This window comes from Temnothorax longispinosus, chromosome 10, assembly GCF_030848805.1.
Source record: "Temnothorax longispinosus isolate EJ_2023e chromosome 10, Tlon_JGU_v1, whole genome shotgun sequence".
NCBI classification, from domain to species: domain Eukaryota; kingdom Metazoa; phylum Arthropoda; class Insecta; order Hymenoptera; family Formicidae; genus Temnothorax; species Temnothorax longispinosus.
Genome location: NC_092367.1, coordinates 16,059,602 through 16,085,505, shown reverse-complemented (window position 1 = coordinate 16,085,505; position 25,904 = coordinate 16,059,602). Strand labels below are relative to the sequence as shown.

The following is a 25,904-nucleotide window of genomic DNA, read 5'->3' as shown; positions in this document are numbered from 1 at the left end:
AGTATATTAATTATAATCAAGTGTTAAAATCAATTTTAATATTGCCATCTTTGTTATTACGATATATTATAATTATATTCTATTAATTATTTATGGAATTGTAATACAGAATTTATAATTATTGAAATATAATGTCGTAATGTTATTGTTACATAATAAATTAACATATTACGCTCCAACTGTTGTAAATTGCTTGTAATAATTATGCACGATATGTAATATTAACAAAAAAATATTCTAACGAATATAAATTATTAAATTACAAATGAAAATTAATTTGATTAATAAATTTAAGAGAAAATTATTTATATTTAGTAATACATGGCAAACCACAAAAGATGTAACATATCTCTTCGCAAAATTTCTTATGAAGGAAAAATCGATTTCAGATACGGCAAAGATCTATTGTTAAAATAAATAATCAAATTTAATGTGAAGAATATAAGAAATATCAATAATGATTAGTAAGCTTTTCGAGCATGCATTTCTTCAACGAACAGCCGAAGAATCAGAAAGCGGCAGGGTTTATTAAGAACGACAATTAAGAGAACTGAAGGCTTTTGCTGTAGATTCCGTTTCGAATTCTTGCGTTTAATGTTCCCGTTTTTAGTATTGCACATACTCATACAGGTTTTTTGACAACAGATTGTACGCAAAGTTTTCTCGGGACGAGTTGAAACAATAAACTCCTGTGACACACTCGAACGCATAGAAATCGCGGCGTTCCGTTCCCTTCTTCAAAGACGATACGAAGACGGGCGACAATTAAAAAAAGTTTCTCACTGCTCGGTAATCGGCATTTTATGCCTGTCCGTTTCGTAAACACGAAAAGCTCATCCAATCGAACGAATTCGCGTTTGCGCTAAGATAATTGATTCCGAGCGTTGATCAATTTCATTTAAGCTCGAGCGATTTTTTTGCATCCTGTAGAAAAATATCGCTTCCGAGAGCCGAGAAATTATCCTCGGGATTTTTAATCCCGCGAGAATTAAAATTAAAAACCACCCACGATTTACAATCGCATGCAGATTTAAAAAAAAAAAAATGAAAAGCTCAAAGATCGAATTTCCCGAGTGTAAACCGACAGCTCCTCGGATCCAGAAGAAGAGAAAAGCGCGCGCAGCGGCCGTTAATTACAATCGGCGAAGAAATGATCGCGCGAACACATACGTAATGCAAATAGAAGAGATTTCGGCAGCCTCTTTGTTACGTGTTATATGCAAAAATAGACTTTACTATCACCCTCTCCCTTTGCGCCGACGAGAAACGACGAGAGGAACCGTCCGTTAAAGGAAACCGCGGTCGAAACGTCGAACTCCTCCGCGTTTCTTCCTCCTCCTCCTCTTCTTCTTCTTCTTCTTTCCTCTTCCCGAAAGACTGCACACGCATACGCGATTTTTATTTATCAATGTCGCCACACAATTCCGTCCACGGCGAGAGATTCACTCGCAGAAACCTGCTTCTATTTGCCCCGGGTGGTCGCCGAGGGAAGTATCGCTTCTTCGGTCGTTTATCAATGAAATTATCGTTATTGCGGCGCGAACGCACCGTCACGTATTCCTCCAACAGCGGGTATATAATTATTGTCTATGCATATGTATATATGTATCGTGTATATGTATGTATATACGTGTATATATTTATAGATTCTACAAAAAACGCGTCTTGCATGTTTAGATATTACCCTTGGGCTTGGTCGCTTTTTAACCGCGATTTTACACAGATGCTAGAAATCGCCAAGCCCACGAACGGACTTCCGGCGAGGTGACAATTTGCGGAGACGTTCGCGGACGATAACGACGTGAGCGGCGTTATTAACTGCTGCTTTTCTTTGTTTTGTTCGAGATGAACTGCCACCGGTGTCTTCTCCTATATCTTTACATAGAATCGCTCCTGCAAAACGAAATCGGACCGCACGTTCGTTACCTTCGATATCGCAACGCAAAGCGGACGCGGATCGAGGAAACGCATCGTTTTAAAACTAACGTCACTCGTTTGATTGGAATTTTATGGTCAATATATAAGGACGGCGTACAAATGGATGAATACACGTAGATGTAGCTACAAATCTAGATGCGAAAAGACGTGGAAAGTAACAGACGTGACGCAAAAGGAATACCGTGCTTGTACGATCGGATGAGGTGCAAAGGTTTCGTAAACGCAGTGTCCCGACGAAGAAACGAATTCCCGTATAACTTGTGATCGAAGAGTTTACGCAATCGCAAAATTGCATAAATTATACAATAGCTTTCAGCGCGTTTACGGTTACATCGTTTGTAAATCAGTCTGAAGCAGTCAGTATAAACCACTGATCGCCGTAACTTATCGCGATATAAATAATAATCTCTACGCAATAAATATATCTGATAAATATCTAATAAATATCAGTAACTCTGTACACAAATAATTAATAATACTCTGGTTATAAATACTAAAAGCAGAGACTCATGTAGGCTATATGAATAAAAGCTGCGACGAAATCGTGTCCTTTTTTCTTGCGTATCATAGGAGCGGACACAATTCAAACGCATGCGACGTCGGAGAGAAAATCATAGCGATCGGGGTGATCGCCCTTAAATTATGTTATCCGTATCCGTACAAACGTTTCAGTACAAATGATACTATTATACATCGTCATATCGTAATAGAGACTTATGAAATTGGTGGGTTATGAAATCCGCTAGAACTTAGATTGCTTATTGTATAAGTCCTAAAAGTATATTATGCGTTAAGATTTTATCGGTATCAGATATTGCGTGTTACTTGGTGTTAACCGTTTAGCCTCCTAGAAAATTTGTGTACACGTTGTGTATATGATTCTTTCGGACCCCCTCCGTCCCACCACCTATTACCGCGTTACTCCCCCCGAAACGGATGGTTCACATATAGTCATAGTAACGTCTCAAGCCTATTTGGTCGCAACGACTCGTCAACAATATATCTAACGTCCTAAGAATGGCGTAATATTAATTAAACATTCTCCACTTCTCTGCATGTGTTTACAGTGATTAGTAATGCAGAAGCATCGTTCTAATTCGATTTCTTTTATCACACATTTTTTTCTCCCCTTCTTCGAAGGCTTGGAGGATCTATCTTTGCGAATATTCTATTATTTCAATCTCCGGAAGCGACCTCGGAAAAACGAAACACTTAGGATACTCTCGAAGCTCGCAAGACCGCGCTAAATTGTACTATTCGGTTGTGAACGATGCAACTAGGGTTCTAAGAACTCTAAGCCAACACATGATGATACACAACTGACGCGATCGACAACGGCAACGTTTGTTCGACGATCGACGTCTAAATTACTCGCGACATCGCAAAATACACCGAGCAAAGGTAAGATCATTTATCGGCAAAAGGAAGTTTACGCGACGTCGTCGACAAAACGCTATGGACAAAAGTGTCACGCGTTCATTTCTCTCTGTCTCTCTTACAACAATATTAAACTTTGGAATAATCGCGTACAGCCGATATTTGATTACTCGGGTCGCAAGTAGAAACTACCATTTACAGAATACGCTTACATACTTCTTCATGCAGATTCTCCTTATAACGAGTTACAATAAGTAACCGAACGCGAGGACGCGCGCGATTTAACATCGGTATCGTGTCTCCTTCTTCATAGCATGTGCAACGTTATTATAGAAATTGTAGTGATCGATATACGAGACTGTCTCGTAATCCATTGTGCGCGTGCACGTATATACTCCGGCTTAATTCAACGCTACATTTTGTACAATTCAGTAAACGCCGTTCCGTGCTCGCGAACAAGTTCGCCCAATCTGGATGCAACTGTGACAACTCTTGTTCGATCGACCGCAGTGCGATCAGTTAAGCATTATTTATAGTATAAAATCCCCGTGAACGTAAAAATCCTGTTCAACTTAACGTTCCTTGTATCGCAAACGCAAAGGCGTCACTCAACAAACCTTGTATACGCCGTGTGTTGCATAAGAAAGGTACGCAAAATGACGCAACTCATCGTCTCGTTTAAAATGCTATAAAAGATTTCCAAAAAATTGTCCGCCACTTAGAAAAATCCTTGAGATTACCGTTCCGAACGGTGGAATGGCCCTCAACGCGACTGCGGCGATCTGCGGAGACGAGCAAAGATCTAACACACTAGCGCGTTCTCTAGTGTGTTAGTCGCCTGTTTCATATGGTCTCTTGGCTGTTCACCGACTGCGAGCTGCGTGACGTTTTTCGACTGATCGGTTCGAGGTATGCCGCGGGCGCCCAGCCCTCCACGCCGCTGCCGATCAGTTTGACGAACCACCAGCCGGCACAGCCGACTTTGAGAAGCTCCAAGGTATCACCCTCGCGCATCGTGACTTCCGACTGTCCCACCGCGCAGTAATCGGCCAACGCCACGTATCGTCCGCCCTATGATCGTAAGATAAATGTATTTATCTGTCAAAAGATATACTGCAAAGGATTCAAACGCTATGAACACAATAAAATTACTATAAAAATCATTGCCAAAAAGAGATCGGATGTCTCCAATTCTCGTAGATTAATTTAAAAAATAAAAGAAAAGTCGACAGAAGTTGAAGCCTAGTTCGTAACAATTTTTCAAGTTTCTACACTAGTGTAAAATCTAGTCTCGGCGCTTGAATTCTGCAACGAAGGAAAGACTCACGGGTGCCGGTCCCGGATTGTCACCAAAGGCGTCTTCCTCATCCGTATTGCTGTTTTCCGAACTCCACGCCACATCCTCCTCCGTGGACTGCGACACATCGGTCATGTGAGAGATAACGCTGTTGCTGTCGACGGATAACGTTCGCAGAGAGCCCGATATACTGCCTTGAGCTTCCCACGAAATAGTTTGCCGCAACGGCCTTTGGAAGAAGCAGAAATAACGAAATATTCCAAGGATAGAAGTATTATTGATTTTCAACAACACAATTACATACTTGTGATTGGATTTTCCAAGAGCCGAATTCTGTTTGCCTTTAAGTTCGGCTAGCTGGGACATCAGAACACCTTTAATCTGACGTACCCAGGATTGCTTCACGTCGATGCTCGGCGCTTGTATCGTGTGCACCTCAGCTCTACCCTGCAACCATATCTCGAATCGCTTAGCATCACCTTTCACCGATTCCGTCAAACCAATCTGCGACATCTGCAATTAAATAGAATTATGAATAGAACGCTTAGATAATTATACTTAAATAGAATGAGATAATTTTAAGATTGAAAGATACCTTCAAATATCTCTTAAAATGATACGTGGCTTTGTCGTGGGCCTGAGGCTTGCTGTGCTTACAAAATATCAGTGCCTTCTCGTATAAGAAAATATGTCGTTGAGATGGTTTTAGTCGCAATAATCGCTCCCGTTTGCTGCTGCTCCAGACACTAAACGAGCCTTGTAACAATAATTCACCCTGTGCACTCAGATCGCCCTGTAAATACAGAGATACGAAGTATAATAAGAGATAATAAACCATAATCTTCTATCAAGAAATACAGCCAATAAAGGTGCTTACTCCAAAACCCGTTATCGCAGTTTGATGCATGCTGTCATTAACGCATTTTAACACAACCAGCATGCAATCCAGTGCCTCCTGCAACTCGGTGCAGCACGAAGGTTCGTCGCTATACTTTAACAAATCCTTTAACAACAACTGGTACTTGGTAATTCGCTGAACGGGCTTGAGAAGGTATGCGGCGAGCGGCAGCTTGTGGCCAAGCTTCTGCTGGCAGGCTGCGAGGAACTGCGGCTCGCTCTGTATCTGTTCGCGCAATCTCTCAGACCGCGGAATGTTTTGACAATAATAACTGTACAATCTAAAGAACATCTCGCGCTAAAAATATTAAGTAAAATTAGATTTTAAGCAGATAACAGGATGTATACACAAGTGCTGTGCGCTCACCCTTTGAACAAAGCACAGAGCGACGAGCTCAGTGTTCGAAATGCAATTCTCCAAGTCCCTTAGAAACGTCTCCCCATGAAAAATATAAATATCCTCTAAATTTCCAAACAACACGTCCGCTTTGCCAACTAGTGCCGCGGGTATCAGATGAGCCATCGCCTCGTTCGTCATTTCCATCTTGTAGCCTTTAACGATCGAGCCAAGTTCGGCGACGTAGATTCGCTCGGTTTCCACGAGTTCCGCCAAGACGTGACCGCGCTTTAAGCGCAAAGCTTCGACGTCCCGTGGTTCGCTCTCCGGCGACGAAGACTCTCCCTCTATAGGACTCATCTCCATCTTAAACAAAGATAAGTAGAAAAGTTATATATGATGTCAGAAATTTATAAAATAATATAAAACCAACATATAACCACCTATAAGCAGAAAAGAAAATTTACCTTTGGCATGGTATTAGCTTTCTTGAGAATTCTGCCAGACTTTACGATTTGAGGCAGTGATTGTAAGGGTTTGACTGGTTCTGGAGTAACGGTTTGTACTGGTCTGGCTGGTTTGATCAACTGCTGTTTTAGTGCCATTATCCTCTTGTCGCACATCAAGGACACATCTTCTATCCTTTGCAGAACCTACGAGACAGATTTCGGATCGAGACACGCATCTCAGATGATCAGAAATATTTCGGAAATATACGCACCTGCGTGATGAGCGCTTTAGTTTCCGGCATCACGGAATCCTGGAAGATACATCGGGGATGGTGGAATTCCTCCGCGGCTTCGATCAACTGCTGCAGCTCTTGGAGCGCCTGATCCGGTAGCGTGGTGCTGTTCTGCGACGCTAACAATTCTATCCCTCGCGTACACCATGCGTTAGCCTAGTCGGTTAAACAAAGGATTTACTCTTTAATCGAAAGGAGAGCAGGTAGATCTGAAAAGCGAGCTGGGCGTACCTTATCTATACGCTCCATAAGTTCCCTGCACTTGGTCAGCATGTGCAGTCGCCTCTCCAGTCTCTGACTGAGAATGGTGCAGACTCTCTGCAACTCCACGCATTTGGGCTCCACTACGTCCGCCGGGCACTGATGCCTGCCGGACAATAGCTGTTGACCAGCGGATATCACCTCCTCCGCGCGATCTATGTCTCCCTATAAACACATATAATTATATTTATGCACGACAGCGCGATTATGTTGATATATGAAATGAAGGTGCTACGAACACAACCATGGCATGTTTCTTAGTCTCATTAAATCGTCTAAAAAGAAAGAAAACTTCTCGTAAAAAGAAAAAAAATACTATTATATTGCGTGCAATGCAGAGATCGAGAAATCATAATGATAGTCACATTCTCAAAAGTTCATCGTGCCGGTGATCGGACATGAATCAAATCTCCACCGGTTTTCCGATGACACTTATGCGTGCATTTCAACTAAAAGAAGTAAGAGAAACGAAAGTAAGATATATTAGCTTAAAACGGTAAATAACGTGTAATCAAAATTTAAATTCATGTAGCGCCTACGGAAATACTTGTCGAAACGTAACGCTTTCTATTTGACTCCAAGACATGATAAGTATAAGATTGAGATATATACGTGATACGTAGATGCTAAAATATATATATCAAAATCACTGTGTCTCAAAATGTATAAACTCTATTACAGAATACATGTATTTTGTTAAGTGGATTGCTTACCAAGACCCAAATCCACATGGTATGCAACAAATAGGACTATCGACAAAATGAGGAAAGCGGTGCAAAGTAACATTTGTGCATGATGTGCGTTTATATATATATATGTTTTACTGCTGATAATCACGTTCAAACCAGAATTTACGTGGTACATATAAACACGATGACAGATATTTAAGTGATAAATTCGTTCCTAGCATAATCACGATTCGCAAATATAATTATTGCACTTCTATCTTATTGTTACGGAATTTTTAAATCGTAAGAAGAGAAATGGTTTTTCATAATTAATAAAAAAATACTGGTTTGAAAAGTGCATTTTGGTGCTTTGAGTGCAATGTGTACATTCTGAAGTCCAAAGTTAGCAATGTTGTTGAATTGCTTTCATTAAGACTTCGTACAATCACATTATCTTCATATAATGGGTCTTTAACATTATATTTCAACAAACAACTATTTTATACTGTATAGGGACAACTTTTATCTTTATACGCTATTTGATGCAAAACTCCCGAAGATTCTCGTTAAGTATTTTACCAGTAAAACGATCAAGTACGTTAATTCGATTATATTGCAGTATCTCGTCAAGAAATTACTAATTTAAAAAAAAAAATGCCACGTACTCTGCATATTCGCTGAAATGCCGATGTGTCGTGCAACAATTGCTCCACTCTCGCTTGCGTCTCGCCGACTTCCGTCATTTCTTCCGCCGTCTTTAGATGCTGATCTAACGTCGCTTGCAACTCTCGGAAATCTTGTTCAAATTGCCGCAAAGCCAGACAGTGCCTCAAACGTGAGCTATGATGCGACCAAAACAAGTCGAAGGTTCGCTCGGTTTCCTCCAACTGAACGAGTAATCTAAAATTGAATCAGAACGTTAAAAAAACTACAGTATATCCGACATGTTACAACAGTCCAAGAATATCTCTAATTTATAGATTTATAGATTTGTTATTTTAGTTTCTTACTTGCTAAATTAATTAAATCGAGCGAAACGCGAATAATTTGCGAAATTCACGAATATTATATAAAAGTAGTTATTTTATTATTCAATTTATTGAATGTTTCACGTTACCTCTCTACTGCAGCAACATTTCCTAATCTGTCGGCCGTTCCTTTTCCAGTTAGCTGCCGTACGCTATCCAAAAGAGCTTCTCCGTGTCTGGCAGCGCTAAGAATCTCTTCCTTTAACTCGTTATATTCAGCTTGTTGCTGCGACAATAGCGTTGTCGTGGCGATAGTATTGTTAGGAAATTCCACCTCGGCCAAACGTCGCGTGAAAGAGTCTAACGCGAGGGACACGTCCTGCGTCATCGATGAAAACTTTTCCAAACTCTGCGCACAAAGAATAACACATTCATTGATACAGATTACACAAGTTAATTCCAGTATTGTATAAATTCATTTTGACATATTTACAATTCTGTTCTGTATCCACGTGTGATGGCAATACGGCAAATCACCGCCGAGTTGCTCGGTGAGCTGTTCCGTGTCTATGAATTCGTGCAGCTCGGTGATGTTGGCTAAGAATATGACCCTGAATTTGAAATCCTCCCGGAATAATTTATTCGACACTTCCGAGATGGCCTTTTGTAAAAATCCGACTGGTCGTAGCACATACGCGACGTGTACCAAGCCGGGGAAAAATGCCTGGAAAGAAAAGCCAAGAATTTATGATGAGAACAATTATATTTCAATTTATATACTTTCTATATTTTTTTTAGACAGATAAACGCGTATGAATCATTACGCAACGCGTTGAATGCACTTACAGAAATTTTTAGAAGCACCGTTTTCACTGAATTCCACTTGTCGTTCCTCCGGTCAATTATCAAATGAAACCCAAGATCAGCCTCCTGTAACCTGAGTGATAAAATTTAAAATACAAATGTAATTTAATTTGATTCAGGTGATTTAATCGTACAGTATAAAAAAAATGAAACGTTATGCCTAAATTAATCACGTTAAATCAATCAGCTATATCCTTACGTTGGCACAGAAGTAAGATACAGCATGAGACGCTGATAGTCCAAATCAGTCAAATTATGAAAATTGCCATTGTCCGGAAATGTGATTATAGGACATCCCTCTCGCGTTTTTCCTCCTAAAAAGAACGGGCGAGAAAGAGGCTGTTTAAAAACTTATCCCTTGACAGAAATAAAATCTCAGAGCAGCTTAGAGAATTAAATATTTACCAGCAATAATAGCATATTGTGCTTGGAGAAGGTCTGCAACGTCTCGAACTGCCAAGTCTCCATTTTCTATCTCGCCTGTCATACTCTCTACATCTTCTGGAATCAAATATTACCCTTTCCGTTATTACACTAATATTTTTGAGAATATATTTTAAGTTTACAGTGTTGTGTGTGTGCTTAAAAAAATTAATAATTCGTAATTAATTTCCTATAAATATCAAGATTGATAAAAAATGTGGCAAATTTCAAAATTGCTTGAGCATATACACAGTTAGAAATTAATTAGAAATTACTTCCTCTGTTATTTCATGTATTTGGATATTTGCAACATATAGATATTATTACACATAGGTATACGCTTATAATATAAATCCCCTGAATATGTTTAACGTAATCACAGCGGTAAAAATGTTTACCATGTATTTTCTTCTTAAATTAGAATAAAAAAAACGCGTGCCGAATTATTTGAAAGAACACTGCACTTCAGTGGGTATCACAGTTGTCGCTAAATTACAGTGAAAAACTCAAATGACCTAACAATTCCAGTTGGCACTCTCTTATGCAATGTTTACTGTGAACGCACGGCTCAGGTCTCGCTGGTGTACTGAATGCGAGTACCCGATCAGAGGTTGCACTCACATGACCTTGCTGATGCCACTGAGCTGAAACAGTTCCCTGCAGTACCCACAATATTGCTGATATAACTGTAAACCAAGAGGCTCTCAAACGGGAGACTATATCCTTAATTATGCCAAGAATCTCGAAAGACGAGGTAGTTAATTTCTAACTATCGATACATTCTAGAAAGCACCTAGTCCCGCAACGGTTTAACGCCCATGCTTGCCCGTATAGGAAACTGAACTTCAGATATGCGAAGGCCATTGGAAGGGAACGAGATTAATTATAAATTATATATTGACGCGCCTGTATTTTTTGACATTTCTGAAACTATCGGATTTTTATAATAATTGCAACTAGAATTTGACGTGCTACGCAATAATCAAATTTTAGACTTTATCTGACAGTTGTGATTGATCTTAATTTCAACTCAATTTATTTTGTTTCATATGGGAATGAGCATCAAATGTATTCTTTTACACGTACACGCTGCAAATAAAATGTATAAATTATACATACATAATATTTGTAGTTAGTAATGAGTGACTGTAAGGAGAGTTTGCGTTTGTGCATGAATTGAGAAGCACTGCAGCTGTTACTATAGTTATATACTTGATTTCCATGTCTGGAATTCGCGGAAGGAAGAAGAAACATCGAAATTCCTTTACTTTTGGGTGTCAGATCATTGAACTGTTCGTACAAGAAGGTAGTAATGGAGGGTCATATAAAAAAATAAATTATACTTCATAGTTTCAAAGAAAAAATTTTTATTACATGAAATGAGATAGACTATATATTTTTAACAAATATAATGTAATTAACGTTCGCGTCGCTTCTATTACGATGTAAGTCTTATCTGTGGATATATTATCTATAAACATTTGGCTAAATGCTTTTTATTGGTCGTAGGAATATTTCGTGCAGTTATCGTTACATATCCAGGTTTTTGATAAAACGTTATTTACTTGTCTTCAATAAAGTGATATATAACAAGAGATATATTTTAACAAAACTGTATTTAATACAGGCATAAGTTACGTTCTTTATATACTTGCGTATATATAATTTCGTATATATTAAGGGATTATCATACATATTTCTCATATTATATATATTACTGGATTCTCAGTTTAAGATGCGGGAGAGATTGGAGCCTCACAGAGCAGACATATATATCACATGCATATATTCTGTACAAAACTATTTTCACATTTTGTTTTCACAAGTCTTCCACGTTACACCGCTTTCGTTTTCGACAGGGTGATAGCAGGACTGTTAACTACCAGCCCGCGCGTAGTGACCTGATAACTCACGGTGCAGTCCTGCAATTTTCTGATAGGCGTCAGCACGTAGGTCTCGCTCTGTCCTAGATCGCCGGTTATCACCAACGGCAGTATCGCGCCACCCTTCGCCTCCAGGTCCGACTTGGGCGATTTCCGTTGGCCCGTATCGTCCCTCGCGTCAGGCTCGGCCGCGCAGTGATTCTGCGCGCTCTGATTTCTCACGACGAACTCGAGCTTGGCGAACTTCACCTGCGGGAACTGCACCTTCATGAAGCGCCGAAACGTCGAGTAGCCCATGTTCTTGACGTTGGGCGACACTTTCTTGCAGTACTGCGTGTACAGATCGTGAACCGTTTTCCGCGTGACGTCCGGCGGCAGGTGCAACGGCGCGTTCTTGGCGAGCTTGGTCTTCTGCTTCGTCTCCTGCACCTCGATGAAGCTCTTCAGGAACTCCGTCGCGATCTTGTATATGTCCAGCGAGAACGTGTTGTGCGGCACCTTGCCGTGATTGCCGTGCACGCGCGGCGTCACGCCGTGCGTCATCAGATGCTTCCGGATCCGCTTGATCTGATAATGCGTGCAGTTCTCCAAGTACAGAAAAGCGTCCAGGCAGACCCTGCGGCCCTGATAAACGTACTGCGCGCGTAACCTACGTCGCTCCGTGTGCCGGGCAGTTTGATAGGGATCCGTCAGACATGCCATGGTCACGCCCATCAAATACATGTCGTGCTCGGCCTTAGTTAGCTCCGCGATATTTAGCCTGTGCCGATAAACCACCTCGGGATTTAGGTCCTTGAAGCACTGATCGTCGACGCATTCGCAGCCTCTCTTGAAGCGTTCCAACACCTGGGCCGGACTGTCCTCCAGTTTCGTGGGATCGTAACTCGTCTCGCCCACGTTCCGAGCTTTCTTCATCTTGATCTTCGCGACTGTCTTCTTTGGCTTGCCGGTGGAGACGCTCTTGCGTTCCTCGTGTTTCTACAATGAGAATAAATCGACGCGTGTCAAAAGCAAATTGCCAATTTTAGATTACAGAAAACTGTTCGACACAATATTTACTAAATCTAAAGTACATCGGTAAGTCATTATATTAAAATTTCACCGTGTATAAACAAATTTTATATGACTTTTTTTTTTAAAGAAAAATGCAAATTGTATATAAAAATAGGTGCAAAATAATGATTTAGAGTTTTACCTTCTTCTCCGCGTCCGTTACTTCTGGCTCCTTTGTTGCTTTACTTTTATCAGCAACAGCGGCCTGCGTACTAGCTTTCGCTTTTTCCTTAGCCAGCTCCATGTTATATCTCGATTCGTACAATAGTTTCCTGTCATGACAAGATAATATATTTTATAACACGGATGAAATAAATACAATTATTCAATATAAGTTCACATCAATATAAATTATCACGTAAGTTTCTGTGACAATAAATTCCGAAACAATTGATTGATAATATATATTTTGCAAGTTTTTAATTTTGATCATTTTTAAGCGTTAGTCTCCTTTTAATTTCAGTTGCACTCTCTGCGCTTTGTTCCTTTCTCTTTTTAAACGTTTAAATAATAAATTTACACCTATTTCACTCCGAATGCAGAAAGTGTGCGAGAGTGCAGCCGCGTTAAAAGGAAACGGACGCCCACATGTTCAGCTGCACCTTCCGCACCCGGGACGCGACAAGTGCGTGCGCTTGATTCCGGAGCAAGGAAGAGAAATCGGAGTAGAGTATGAGATGGAATTAGGAAAACTCCACGGATGCGCTTCCGTCGGCCGCGTGTCGCCGGGTTCGGCGGGCCGAGGTGTCCGCGCGGGAGTGCAGAAAGTGCAGCCGCGAGGGACGGCGACCCTAAGGTCGAGAATCGCTGATCGCGCCCCTCGGTCACCAACTTTCGTCCCTACGGCCCGCTACGTCGACGGTTCTACTCACCGTGGTGCGACGGGGTGTCGCGAGCCCCACGGCTCGAACGGGTCGTCCGGTGGTTCGACGAACGTCAGCTCGACGGAACGGCGCCTACGCGAGCTCGATCTCGCCGAGCGCAGCAACGTATCGCGCCGTAATTCACCAGCCAGCACTCTCGACAAGTCCCGACGATATGGCGAACGTCCAGTCCAGCTCGCGTTGTTGCACGCGACGGGAGCGGGGGCACCCACCCAGGGCCGGGCGCGAGCGCACGGCGCCCCTCGCCTCCCGTTCCGTTGCCGCGCCGCGATAAAAGGTATCGCGGCTTCGAACTTGTCGCGGTAAACAAAAAACGTTTAGCAACGTTTTTCGCCTTAATCGGGGAAATTTTGGGTAAATTGCAATAAAACCTCCCGTTCTCGTGAAAATAAAATACCAGAATGTCATTCGTTTATGTCAAAGAGGGAAATTTTGCTAATAATTTAGTTAATAATCGAGCTGTTTGCGTTTTTCGTCTTACGGGTGTTCCGCATCTAAAAAATTCAATAAAGAATAGAATAAGAACAAAAATGGAACAAAACTTGCTCGAGATAACCGCGAGGCGAAAGCTCAGATATTTACAATTGCGTATCTTTTATACATTTCGCAGAAGATTAACGAATTCAAACAAGTATTCGTATCTCAAGACAAAGTTGTTAATTCGATATCGAGATCAATTCGTTTTTTGACTCGGAAGTAATATCGCACGCGGTGTCAATGTATCCACGACCGTCGAGGAGAAGCCTTGACGGCGTTCGTCGTCGTCGGAGGGGAAAAAAAACCTCCCGATTCCGCTTCAAGCGAAGGCGGAAGTGCGCGGATTATTGATTGACGGCAAGGTGCGGATACAGCCCTGGCGCTCAACCCCTCCACCCTCCCCTGCCCCCCGACTCTACACTACTGTCCCGGCGCGCGAGCGAGGGGAGGACGCCACCCCGGAGACCGCATGCATGCACAATGCGCAGCGCGCCGAGACGGCGAGCACGCTCCAAATAGCATGCACCGTATACGCGGGGCACGAGTTCTTTCGACGACGTAATCACGGGACGAGATTCCGCGATCCTCTCATCTCGTTGTTGTTGTTTCAATGTCGAGTCTCGACGTCAATTAGCGATGGGATTAAGTATCTCAGGGCTGGTCCGAACTCATTTCGTTCAGATTCAAGCAAGTATACTTGAAGTATACTTTAGGTATACTTGAACAAGCTTTTATTTTTCGAAATAATTATAAAGAGTTCGAAACTACGCCAACAGACTCGAACCCTACTTATGTAAGGGCCGGTTGTTGGTAAACTAACTAATAGTTAAATCATATGTCTATCTTTATCTAATTTGAAGGAAACAAAAACAAAGACATAATATGATTTAACTATTAGTTAGTTTACCAACAGGTTGGAACAACCGGCCCTTGCATAATTAGGTTCGAGTCTGTTGGCGTAGTTTCGAACTCTCTATAATTAGTTTGAAAAATAAAAGCTCGTTCAAAGTTACTTCATATACTCGAATTTGAACGAAATGAGTTCGAACTATCTATAAGTACCTCAAAAAACAAGTTACTTCCAAGTAGACTCGAACTTGGATCAAATATGTTTGAATCTTTTACGAGTACTTTACTAGAAATTTAATATGAAACATAATGTGTGTTTGTACACACATAAATATCTCTTTATTACAATTATTGTACATGATATATAACTTATGCATTATAATAACATGACATATTCGAACACTACGCAGAAAAAAAAGAGGTGTGGTCAAAACTTACATACTCATATATTCGCAACAATCTATAATCTTCTTAATAAGAATTTCAACTTTTTATTTCAATTTTTTTTCTTGGTCGTACTATACATATAATATAAAATGACTTTAACACAATACAATCTCATTTCAAGATTTTCACGTTGAAACTAAAGACATTTTCAAATCAAGAATATTCTTCTTTTTCTGTGTATTGTAAAAGATTCGATTCTTTACGATGGAAACACTTATAAATACGTTTCGAATCCTGCAGACACTCATTCTAAATTTCGAAACTAACCAACTAATCGGGATTCGATTACTTATAGCAAGTACAATGTATGAAATATTATTTCTTACGAATATCATTTGAATCCAAGGAAATGAAACTTGATTATTGGATTTGATTCGAATTTTAAATACATATTAAACTTAATTAATCCCATCCCTAATGTCGATCAGACATTCGCATGACATACGTCACGTTTCGCGCGAATACGGATCAATCCGCTGTCTCGTCGATTTCCTCTTTGTTCCGAAAAAATAAAGATATTTCGCACGGTTTCTGAAACGGCGTATTTGCACTTCCCGATAAGGAAAGATAAAGCCATTTTATTCCTTATCGGGACACGTTTCGTACTATCGTTGCTTTCAACAACTAAACCACTCATGAACTACCAACAACTCGTGAACAGTTTCGAATAATTTATAACCTTTGCGATAGAGAAAATATAAAGCCTGGATGCATTATTTTCTATTCGTATACATATATGGGTTCACAACACAGAGAGGTCTCGAGCTCTCCCTGCCCGCCCAAGGTCGCGCGGAAACCGCGGGAGCGAGTCGCGATAGCGTCTCTTATCGCGAGCGTGATGGGAACAATCTCGGGTTCTCGGTTCCGCGCTTTAAAAGCCGCGCGAATTTCGTTTCTCTATACGTCACGAAAAACAAGACGCTCGCTTTAGATACGGCGAGGAGCCTGAAAGCATTTGTATAAATACCTATTTCTATTTGCACTTCCCGATAAGGAAAGATAGTTATTTTCCAGATACACGTTCCGTGCAGTCGTTGCTATCGACAACTAGACATCACCTCACGAACAATCGAACAATTTACAATCTTTGCGAGAAAATAAAGCCTGATGCATTATTTTTTTTGCTCGTATACATATATGTACTCTATTAAGTAGAGGAAAGCCCCCTATTATGAGGCTCCTAATATACGATAGCGAGGTTTCTGCTAAACTAATAGGTTCTATCTGTTGGTTTCATCACGAACTTATTGCCCTTAGAGTAAAACTTATTTAGTGGAAAATTCATTATACGATCGTGCGTGCACTCGCCTACTACGTTTTCAATTCTACACATAAACACTCCCATAAACTTCCGGCAATCACGCAAAATAGATGTAGTATCTCATAATAGGGGACTTTCCTCTATCATTATTAATTATATTTATTATTCTATTAACATATTTCAAGAAATGATGGAGACTACACGGAAAATAAGAGAAAACGGCGTTAAATGAATAGTATGTCGAAGACAAAGCCGACGACAAGTTTATACTTGAATGATGCTCCATTTGTATATGAGAACGAGTTTCTACGTCGCGCGAACGATACGTCGTATGTACGAGCAGTGCGAGTCAAACCTGTGCATTTGGTCGAGCAGTGTTGATGGCAGGGACAGTTGCAGGTATGCGGCGACTTTCGGCGGAGAATCATCTTGGCTTGCCTGGCAGTCCGATACTTATCGTATTGTCACGGAACGCCGCAACTTGTACAATAGAGCCCCGGCGCTGTACAATCAACGCTCTGCCACGACGCGGAGAATCATCGACCGGGCTACCGCACGTTTCACAAGGCGACTTAAATCGCTAACAATAAGTCCACTTCAACGGTCCGGACTTTTGTCCTCGCGTCTTGAACACGTTGCACGACACGAGACCGCGGCGAGGCTGCCGAGAAGCACTATTATAACAGCACTGTACGGCAAAACGTCGCGAATCACGGCGTACAGAGTGTTTTGTATAGATACAGCAGATTGGAGAAAATTCTTGGACGGTATTTGGCTTCCTCGCCGGCGGAGAGGAAATTGCGGTCTCAATTCTGTTATTTCAATTTGTCGAAGCGCTGCAATCAATATGTAATAATTTCCGATCTAAATTCCGTCGATATTATACGTAGAAAAAAAGAAATAACGTATAAAGGATGCTCGAGGTTGCAGCGATCGGAATTTATGCCTCGTAATTTTAGCGTGAAAGCGCCGAGGCAGCGCTTTGACGCCACTCTCTGTACATCGCGGTCGCTTCTGACGTTATGCAACGAAAATTGGTACACGATACTGCGAGCAAAACTGACGATCGACGGTGCGGCAGAAGTTCGCTGGCGCGGGAAGTTATCGCCGCGTCGTAATTAAACGTTGCGCGATAATATCGGGCTATTCTGATCGGCGCTGTGCAAGTAGGCTGAGGACTCTCCTACAGGCATTCTCAAATCTGGCGGAGCGCGAGAATTCCCCTTCCCTGAATTAAAAGACACCTCTCCATTTTTTCTCGGTCCACTCTCTGTACACCGGTCGAAACGTTGTCAGCTGACGCATAGTTTACGTCAATCGGCATGTTACGTGTACATTATTTTATCCTTTTCGCTCAGACATCGCGGAAACTTAGCAACGTTGCGCCGAACGTCCTCGAGACGCGTCGCGATTTTAAAGAATAAAAAATATCGGAGAGGATTTTGTTATCACGAAATACCTTTGTTTCTGTCAGAAGAATTAAAATATATTATAGATAGCACAAATACCGTTTTACAAATCGACCTCACTCGCGTCGAGATAACACCAGTCGCATCCACTTAAAATGCTAATGATTTAGATTCTCGTACTCAATTGACTCGACAGACACGAAGACGAGTCATGCAATTGCGGGGAGTCGTTATTTTTTTGCGCGATCAATTATATCTGCGTGTTACTTCGAGATTAATATCTCATTGCGGCGCGACTTGCGCGAGATTTCTCTCGGCGCCGCTAATAAAACAATAGAGCGGTCTATCGCCGTTCTATTTACAGTCAGTTACACATCTACCAGGTCCCGACGCGGAGACGAACGGCCTCGTCGTTTTTACGCTCTCGACAGTTTGCCACGAGGATGCGCCGGTCACGTTACACACGATTGCACGCGCAATATATGCGCTATACGGGAGAGCCTCATCAAAGTTGCACGAGGGTTCTTTTTGATCGATACCAACGTGTACTCGCGTACACGTCCAGCAACCCTTCCGCGAAGGGACGCCTCCGCAACTCTTTGTTGTGCAGAACGGTCGTGAAAAAAGTTAAACACGGTATCAAATTAATAATCGACGTTGCATTAAATTTAGATTTATTGGTAATAAATTAAGTAATTTGAGATATTGCTTTACGATAAATAGCAATCGATATACGTAAAACAAAGAATAAATGGATATTGATGAAATTTTCGGACGGGATTTACGTCTAATTATTATATGAATGAATATTGATGAAATTTACTGTCAGGATTTCATGTCTAATTAGTATATTGTCAGGAAATGTCAATTTATATTAAGAGAGTCATTACCGATTATGATGTCAATGATGTCAATCAAAATGTGCTAATATACGGTTGGGCTGATCCCTAATAATGTTATTCACGTGAGTTTATGTACATTTATTCGCTTTAGCAAACTACTAATGCCAATTTATTTATTTTAACCGTAAGATATTGCTATTTGAAAATTACCGCGCAACATCCCGACTTAGATTATAATTCTCAAGCGATTTATGGTTTAATCTGTGAAGATTTATGACGATTCGTGCGGGATATTTTCGAAGAAACATCTGCAGAGTTGAGAATTGAGAAATATTAGAGTACGCGATATATAGCGTTAACGAACAAGAGTGTGTGTTCTAAAGTGTGAAATATACACGCGGCGGACGACATTTCCGCCCAGCTTTTTATCGCGCCCGCGGCATTTCCACTCATTATCACACCCGCGAGATTTCGCGCCGGTTAACTTTTATCGCGCTCGGGAGATTTGTCGGTCGGTTCGCTTCGTAAAGTATTATTACTCTGGCGAATAATTTGTCGCAGCCGGCAGCGATCGCGCAAATTTAACGAGCGTCATACATTCATCTAGATTTAGATTCGTTCTTCACGTCGCGCTTCTCGTTCCTTCTCTGTCTCTCTTTTCTTATTCTCAAGTCTCTCTGGGAATCTTTTCGTTCTCTATACGACCGGCTTCGTTGATAAGCCGTGGTGTTATCAGCCATGAAACGATGTTCGGTGGTCAATACCTTGGTGGAACAAATTTACTACCGACGCTATAGCTCGTTTCACCGTCGACGGACGTCGGTCGGATCGCCTCGGGCAGATTTTAAAATGGGTTTCGATTGAAGAGGAAAATGCACCTCGTGATTAGAATTGCGTCTTGATAACTCGACACGGTTCAAGAAACTTTCCAGGTATAAATTCGTAATATCTTTGAAATTGGATAACGTTAATATTGCCCATTCTTAATGAACTCTGATACGCTGGCTGTACTGTACAGAGATTGAAATTCGGAGTCGCTTTATATATAAACCTTTGAGACCATCGGTAGAGCGCAACTCCTCTAACCGGCATCTCAGGGTTGCCGGTTGATCTACTGTTATGACATTCCCGGATGATGTATTGCATAAAAGAAGCTCGCCGGTAATTGCGCGACGTGGGAACCCTTTCCCGCATATTTTCCGTTGATCACGATCTCGCCTCTAATTTACCCATCAAGGCGTCATAAGTTCAGGACTCCGCAACATCACGCTTTCCCACGAATTCCCGCGCGCCGCCAGATGCGTCTATCCGCCGCTACCGTTAAAATCCGCGACGCCGATCACTCACCGCCTCTCCCGGACAACCGGTTCTCCGCGGATCCGCAAGATCCGCGCGGAACGCCGCGCCGCCGGATGTCGCGAATCGCGACGATCTATTTACGCCGACCGGGGCTCTCCCTCGGGAAGTAAGTGACTCGCACGTGGGTGATTATAAATTATCGCGATGATGATGCACGTTGACAGGCGAATTAAGGACGCGCACGTATATCGCGGTCACTATCGCGCGCGCTCTCGCACATGCACACCGGACGGAACTCGCGTATACTCGGGGATCCCGCATGCGGAGCAGCGCGTCGCACACGCACACGCCCGTTGACGCTCCGCGTGTGATCGATAGAACCGCCGCCGCTGCCGTCACCACCGGCGACTCCCCGCCGCGACCGCGATGCACCCACCGCCGCCGCACTTGACGCGTGGTTACGGGCCTGAGAGGTGCTTTTAATTGAAGCGCGCGATACGCTTCCTCACGCGAAAATGAGGAAATGCAAGAACGTAGCTCGGAGATGATGCGTCATCGTCGCGGACGGATGGACGGACGTGCGGAAAGCCGCGGTTCCGGGAGGTTCCAGCGGTGCGTCGCGATGCGACGGCGCCATAACGCGGCGTCGCCGTAGGGGCGACCTGGTCGACCCTCGGGGCCCGTGCTCTCGATGCCCAGGTAGAACGTAAAACTCATGACATCATGGTGACGTTATCGTGACCTTATTCATCATTTAAAAGTTACTTGGACATGTCAACGTGATGTCATTGTGGGTTTTATGTTCTATCTAGATAGAGGTTGATAGGGAGTGCTTTTCATGTCCCGCGAACAGACGAACTCTCGGCTCGACCGTTAATTGCGGCGTCCATTTCCATTTTCTCTCTGTGGAAAACGCCCGTAGATCGCGAGACAGGGATTACTTTCGACTACGTCAATTGGAGTGGCATAATTAGTCGCGCGACAGAGCGTCGCAGCGCCGTTACGCTTTCCGCCACGTCAAGTTCTTCGCGCGACCGGAGTCTGTTAATTCTCCGTAGTTTGCAAGTTTAATCCCAGCGAACTCGCCGAAGAAGCGAACTTCGCGCCCATTCACGAGCTACGCCTGTCCGTCCCCTAGCTACGATCCTGATCGGCGGGGGAGGCAAGGTACCGAGGAGGGTCACCAATGGCGAGCGAGCCGCATCGACGTGGTGGGGATGGGCGCACGTGACTCCGCGGCGTGTCTCCCGCTCTGTCAAAGTCGGGGCGCGATATCACGGCATATGCACGAGTTGAGATCCTTTCCCGACCTGCTCCCGCGAAACGCGGGCCCAATAATTAATTCATTCAGGAAGGGACTTACGAGAGATTTCGCACCTTTCTTCCGCCGCGTGTTCCGACACTCCCGACGCCACTTGAATACGAACAGACAGATTACCCCTTGTGTACCTGTCCTCGGATTACCACGCGGGAAAAAGATTATCGTGCGATACGGAATGATTGATTCGAGTATGAGTAATAAGCGGTGAATAATGGGGAATAAAGTATCGCGTGCCGTGTGGCACGTAGCTTATTCGTTTCGTGAAAAGTTAAATAAGTACGAAGCAATGTAATTTCTTGAATATTGAGGAAGAAGAAGAAGACGGCGACGTATAGATGAAAATACGCTGTCTTTAACATTTTTATAAGAAAGCATTTATATGTCATAGAATTTTATAGAATGTAAATTAACACACACACGTACAGACTTGTATAAATTAAAACTGATTGATAATTATACTTCCAATAATTAAAATTAAAGTTTGATAACTGTCGCGACTTAAAACTGGATTTTACGAGAATTATTTGCCGTTGTTAAATTAAGCGTATTATAAGCATTATACGCAGTTCATCGACCGGAGACAAAGATCCAAGCGAATTTGCATGAAACGCAGATCAGGCGGTTGACGTCATAAGGTGCTGTTTTACAGGTATAGTTATCGAAACGAACGGAGATCGCGAGGAGGGTTTACACGACAAAGGATATTTCGCGAGACGACGTTACTCGATTACTCGCTCCGTCAGACGGGAAATTGATTTATCGTCATCGTCAAACGGCTGCTGTAATTCGCACGCGGAAAGAAAAAAATTCGCGGAAGGTACTTTGTGGCGCTAATTAATCCTCGCGGCTGATTACTCGTCATTCGAGAAGGTAATTATTCCAAAGAGAGAGAGAGGAGAACGGCGAGAAAATATCGACGGATCATTAACAGAACGTGCCGCTCTCGTGATCAATTGCGGCGATACGCGAATAAAAGGAAAAATGAGTCCCATTGTTTGTAGATCAATAATAAACGCGCGTGTCCGTATGCGAATTCCGCAAATAAATCCGCGATCCATTGTGCATCGGTCGCCGCTTAATCGAGAACGAAAGAAGGCGGGGAGGCGTGTAGGAGGAATAACGAGAATCGATGAGGAGGAGATCGGCGAGGAAATCAAGGGGAATTAATCGTCGTTTAAAAGCAAGAGGCGATATCACAATTTTTTACGCGCACATTCCTCCCTCTTCCCGGTTAATAATTACTCGAATACCGCCGATAAAATCGATGAACGCGCGAAAAAAAAAAAATATTCTTTATTTGAAAATATATTTAGTTTCAGCGTGGAAATCTTGAAATAAGATTACGTTGCGTTAGGGCCGGTCTACAATACGCGGAGTAAGCCTGGAGTAAGAAGTAAGAGTAGGCAAGATTAAGCGTTATAGGCTGTTGGGTCTTGATTGGCCAGCGTAAATGTAAGAGTAAGAGTAAAAGTAAGAAATAAAATTAATTTATTTCGCTTACGCCCTTACGCCAGCTCTCTTAACCCGAAAATAGAGAGAGAGAGCCCTCTTATGCCTACTTTTACTCCTTACTCCAACGCTTACTCCGTGTATCATATAGATGACGCTTTAAACATGCTTGAATGAAGTCTTTATATAGTTCAACCGAAAAGAAGAAGAATCTTATGACTATTTATCTACTAACGCTACTGTGTAGATAAGTCGTTAAACTGCAATAAGTCTTATTTCACCGAATGTAATCAGTTGACTTATAAGTCTAGATTGTATCGCATAAGCAAGAGATAACTATAATCTTCTTAAGAATTTCAGTTTTTTATTTCAACATTTTTTTCTCGGTTAAACTATATAATGATATTCATCTAACCAAGTTCTCTTCGTTTAACGCAATATAATCTCATTTCAAGATTTCCACGCTGAAATTAAAGATATCTTCAAATCAAGAATATTCCTTTTCTCGAGGTGGTCTCGATGGTCGTTAGAAGAACGGATCCTCGCGGAATATGCCTCGATCTCTTCGACGACGGCGTGTTTTGGCGCGTTCGAGGAATCCTCCCGAGCGATAACACACGGGGATCGATACGCGTCACGCGCGATTTGAGGGACAGAATCACGCGGAGGACCCGCGGTCGCGAACTCGTATACACGCCGAGCTTCCCACATCCGTCGAAAACCGTCTCCACTCGACGTCACACACGCGGGGTACGCAAATAAATGAAGCACGGCCGTCCCGTCTGCCGGCAGACTCGAATCGAGGATTTAATCGGCCGCCCACTTCAACTATCCCTCCGTGGGTAAACAAAAAAGAGGAGAATCGTCCGGCCGCAGACTCCGGCTGTAATTAAATTTCTGCGAACCACCGAGAAGAGATAGAGAAAGAGAAGGAAGACGGCCGGAGGACACCCCGAGGGCCCTAGCTGTTGAATCTTCTCGTTTGTCGCATTCGCGTTTTGCGCTCTTTGCACATAAATGCAATTACTGTCGCAAAAAGCAAGCTTGGAGAAGGTGGAAAACCTAGAAAAATGCTGCAGTCTGCAAGTATAAATCGAAATAAGAGCGAAGCTCAACATACCTTCGCACTTTGCGTATGACGTCAAAACTCAAACATCAGGGGTTGCGAAGTTAGCGAAGTATTGTCGGTCACGCACACATACATACACATATACACGTGTACGTACATGCACGTGCCAACCTAGTAACGATTTGTCGGGTTACGTCAAATTAGTCGCACCGGGCGGACGGGAGTTTCGAGCGTCGCAAAGCCGCGGGAGATCTTCGATCCATATCCGACTCAACGCGACGATGTCGCAATCGCATAAAACCCAAATCAGACTAGCGGCTCGCGGCCGCGACTGCGATTGCGATTTCGTTCCTTGACCAATGAGAAAGAAGCTGCTGGCAATTCGGACATTTCTCATTGGTCAAGAGACGAAATCGCAATCGCAGTCGCGGCCGCGAGCCGCTAGTGTGATATGGGCATAACTTGCACCCCGCGCGCGCGGGGGAAGTGACTGGAAGAGTGCGCGTTCCGGGTGTGCGGATCTCCGAGGGAAACCTCCTCGGGTCTCACGGCACGCCCGACAATGCTTGCCTATATGCGCTTCCGTGATTCGCGCGATCGCGACCGGCGATCTTTTACGCCCGCGGCGCGGCGGCAAGAAGTTTACTCGAGAGAGAGAGCACAGGGCACACACTCTCCAGTTTCCCATTTATTTATATCGCCAGCGGATCCTGACGTCGATAATGGGAGGGGTTTCGCCTAAATTATTTGATTCGATCGTTTTTCTTAGTATCGCGCTCAGCTTTTCCTTCAAGTTCGACGAAAACTTGGTGTCCCGAAACTTTTGATCCTGCTTTAACGTTCAATGCATTTTTTTCTTAGATTTTTAAAAACAGATCCAATAAAATTGATTTCCTTTATTTGTAAGGAGAAGGGGTTAACCCAAAAACCTTCCCCTAGGAGATCCGCCAGTGTTTTACGTTATACATATTATTGCGGCGCAATTCTCCCGCGAGGAAATTGAAAGGCCGCCCGCGTGGCGGGTCACCTCCCGCCGCTCTGTCCCCCGTTCCTAGGTGCGATCAGATCGAAACGTAATAGGTACGGACTACGGACTTACCCGCCTCGAGCAGTTCCAGGTCCAGGTTGCCGCTGCGGCTGCGGCTGATGCTGCTGCTGCAGGCGTTGTAGCTGCCGGAGCGCTGGCGATGAGCGGCCGCCGTCTCCTCCATCGCCCGGGAGGCGCTGCGCTTGAACTGCTCCAGGAAGCTGTCGATCTGGTTCTCGATGCTGGTGGGCGAGCTCGCCATCCTGGCTCCCCCCACGTCAACGAGATTCGTTCCCGCGACTGACACGCGCGCGCGAAATCTCCTCCGGTCGTCCACCGGCCCGGGCGACGACGACGGCGGCGGCAGAGAAAGAAAGAAAGAAAAAGAGAGAATCGGAAAGAGAGACACACGGGGGGACAGGTGGACAGAGACAGACGGATAGAATCGGACAGAGAATGTCACGCGACGGGACTACATCGTAGAATCGCCGCGTCTCCCGCACTTGCTCGACGCTCCCGTCCTCGTCCTCGTCGTCGTCGATGTTTTCCCCCCCGGGCGGGTTAACGGCGCGAACGCTGCCCGGCCCCTGACGCACCTAGTCCCGCTGTACGCCGCATGTCTGCCGCTCTCTGCTCTCCCGTCCCCGATCCCCGCTCCGTCGACCACCCGACGTTCCGCGCTGCTGCTGCGGCGCAGCGCGGCGCAGAGTCCGCGGTGCGATATCTCGGGAAAACACCGAAACCGAAACGACGCAATCGCTCGCGCTGCCGCGCCGTTCTCGCGGCAGGTGTCGCGACGAGGGCTCTCGCCGAGTGCTGCACGACCCGACCGCCGACCGGCGCGAACCCACCTGACCCCCAT

General features: G+C 43.6%; 2 protein-coding genes across 7 annotated transcripts; both read right to left on the bottom strand.

Annotated features, from left to right (window-relative positions):
- Window positions 1–570: 570 nt before the first annotated feature.
- On the bottom strand, window positions 571–25,904 carry LOC139819909 (guanine nucleotide exchange factor DBS). 6 transcript variants are annotated; one of them, XM_071789684.1, is made up of 17 exons: window positions 20,225–20,715; window positions 16,982–17,462; window positions 9,755–9,850; window positions 9,549–9,663; window positions 9,332–9,422; window positions 8,979–9,209; window positions 8,635–8,894; window positions 8,183–8,417; window positions 6,820–7,014; window positions 6,568–6,744; window positions 6,314–6,499; window positions 5,877–6,212; window positions 5,490–5,807; window positions 5,208–5,405; window positions 4,917–5,125; window positions 4,643–4,841; window positions 571–4,386 (listed from the first exon to the last, which is right to left on the bottom strand). In XM_071789684.1, exons 2-17 carry the CDS (start codon window positions 17,052–17,054, stop codon window positions 4,159–4,161), a joined length of 3,147 nt encoding a protein of 1,048 aa, XP_071645785.1. In that variant the 5' UTR covers window positions 17,055–17,462; window positions 20,225–20,715; the 3' UTR covers window positions 571–4,158. The 6 variants fall into 6 exon arrangements, with proteins under 6 accessions (XP_071645785.1, XP_071645786.1, XP_071645782.1 ...); XM_071789685.1 differs by having other exon boundaries at window positions 16,982–17,438; XM_071789681.1 differs by lacking the exons at window positions 16,982–17,462; window positions 20,225–20,715 and adding an exon at window positions 25,115–25,899.
- Window positions 11,123–13,900, bottom strand: LOC139819917 (uncharacterized). The gene is given in 4 exon segments (XM_071789696.1): window positions 11,123–11,644; window positions 11,647–12,633; window positions 12,851–12,980; window positions 13,581–13,900. Coding segments are annotated over 3 exon segments (1,155 nt in total). The 5' UTR covers window positions 12,953–12,980; window positions 13,581–13,900; the 3' UTR covers window positions 11,123–11,578.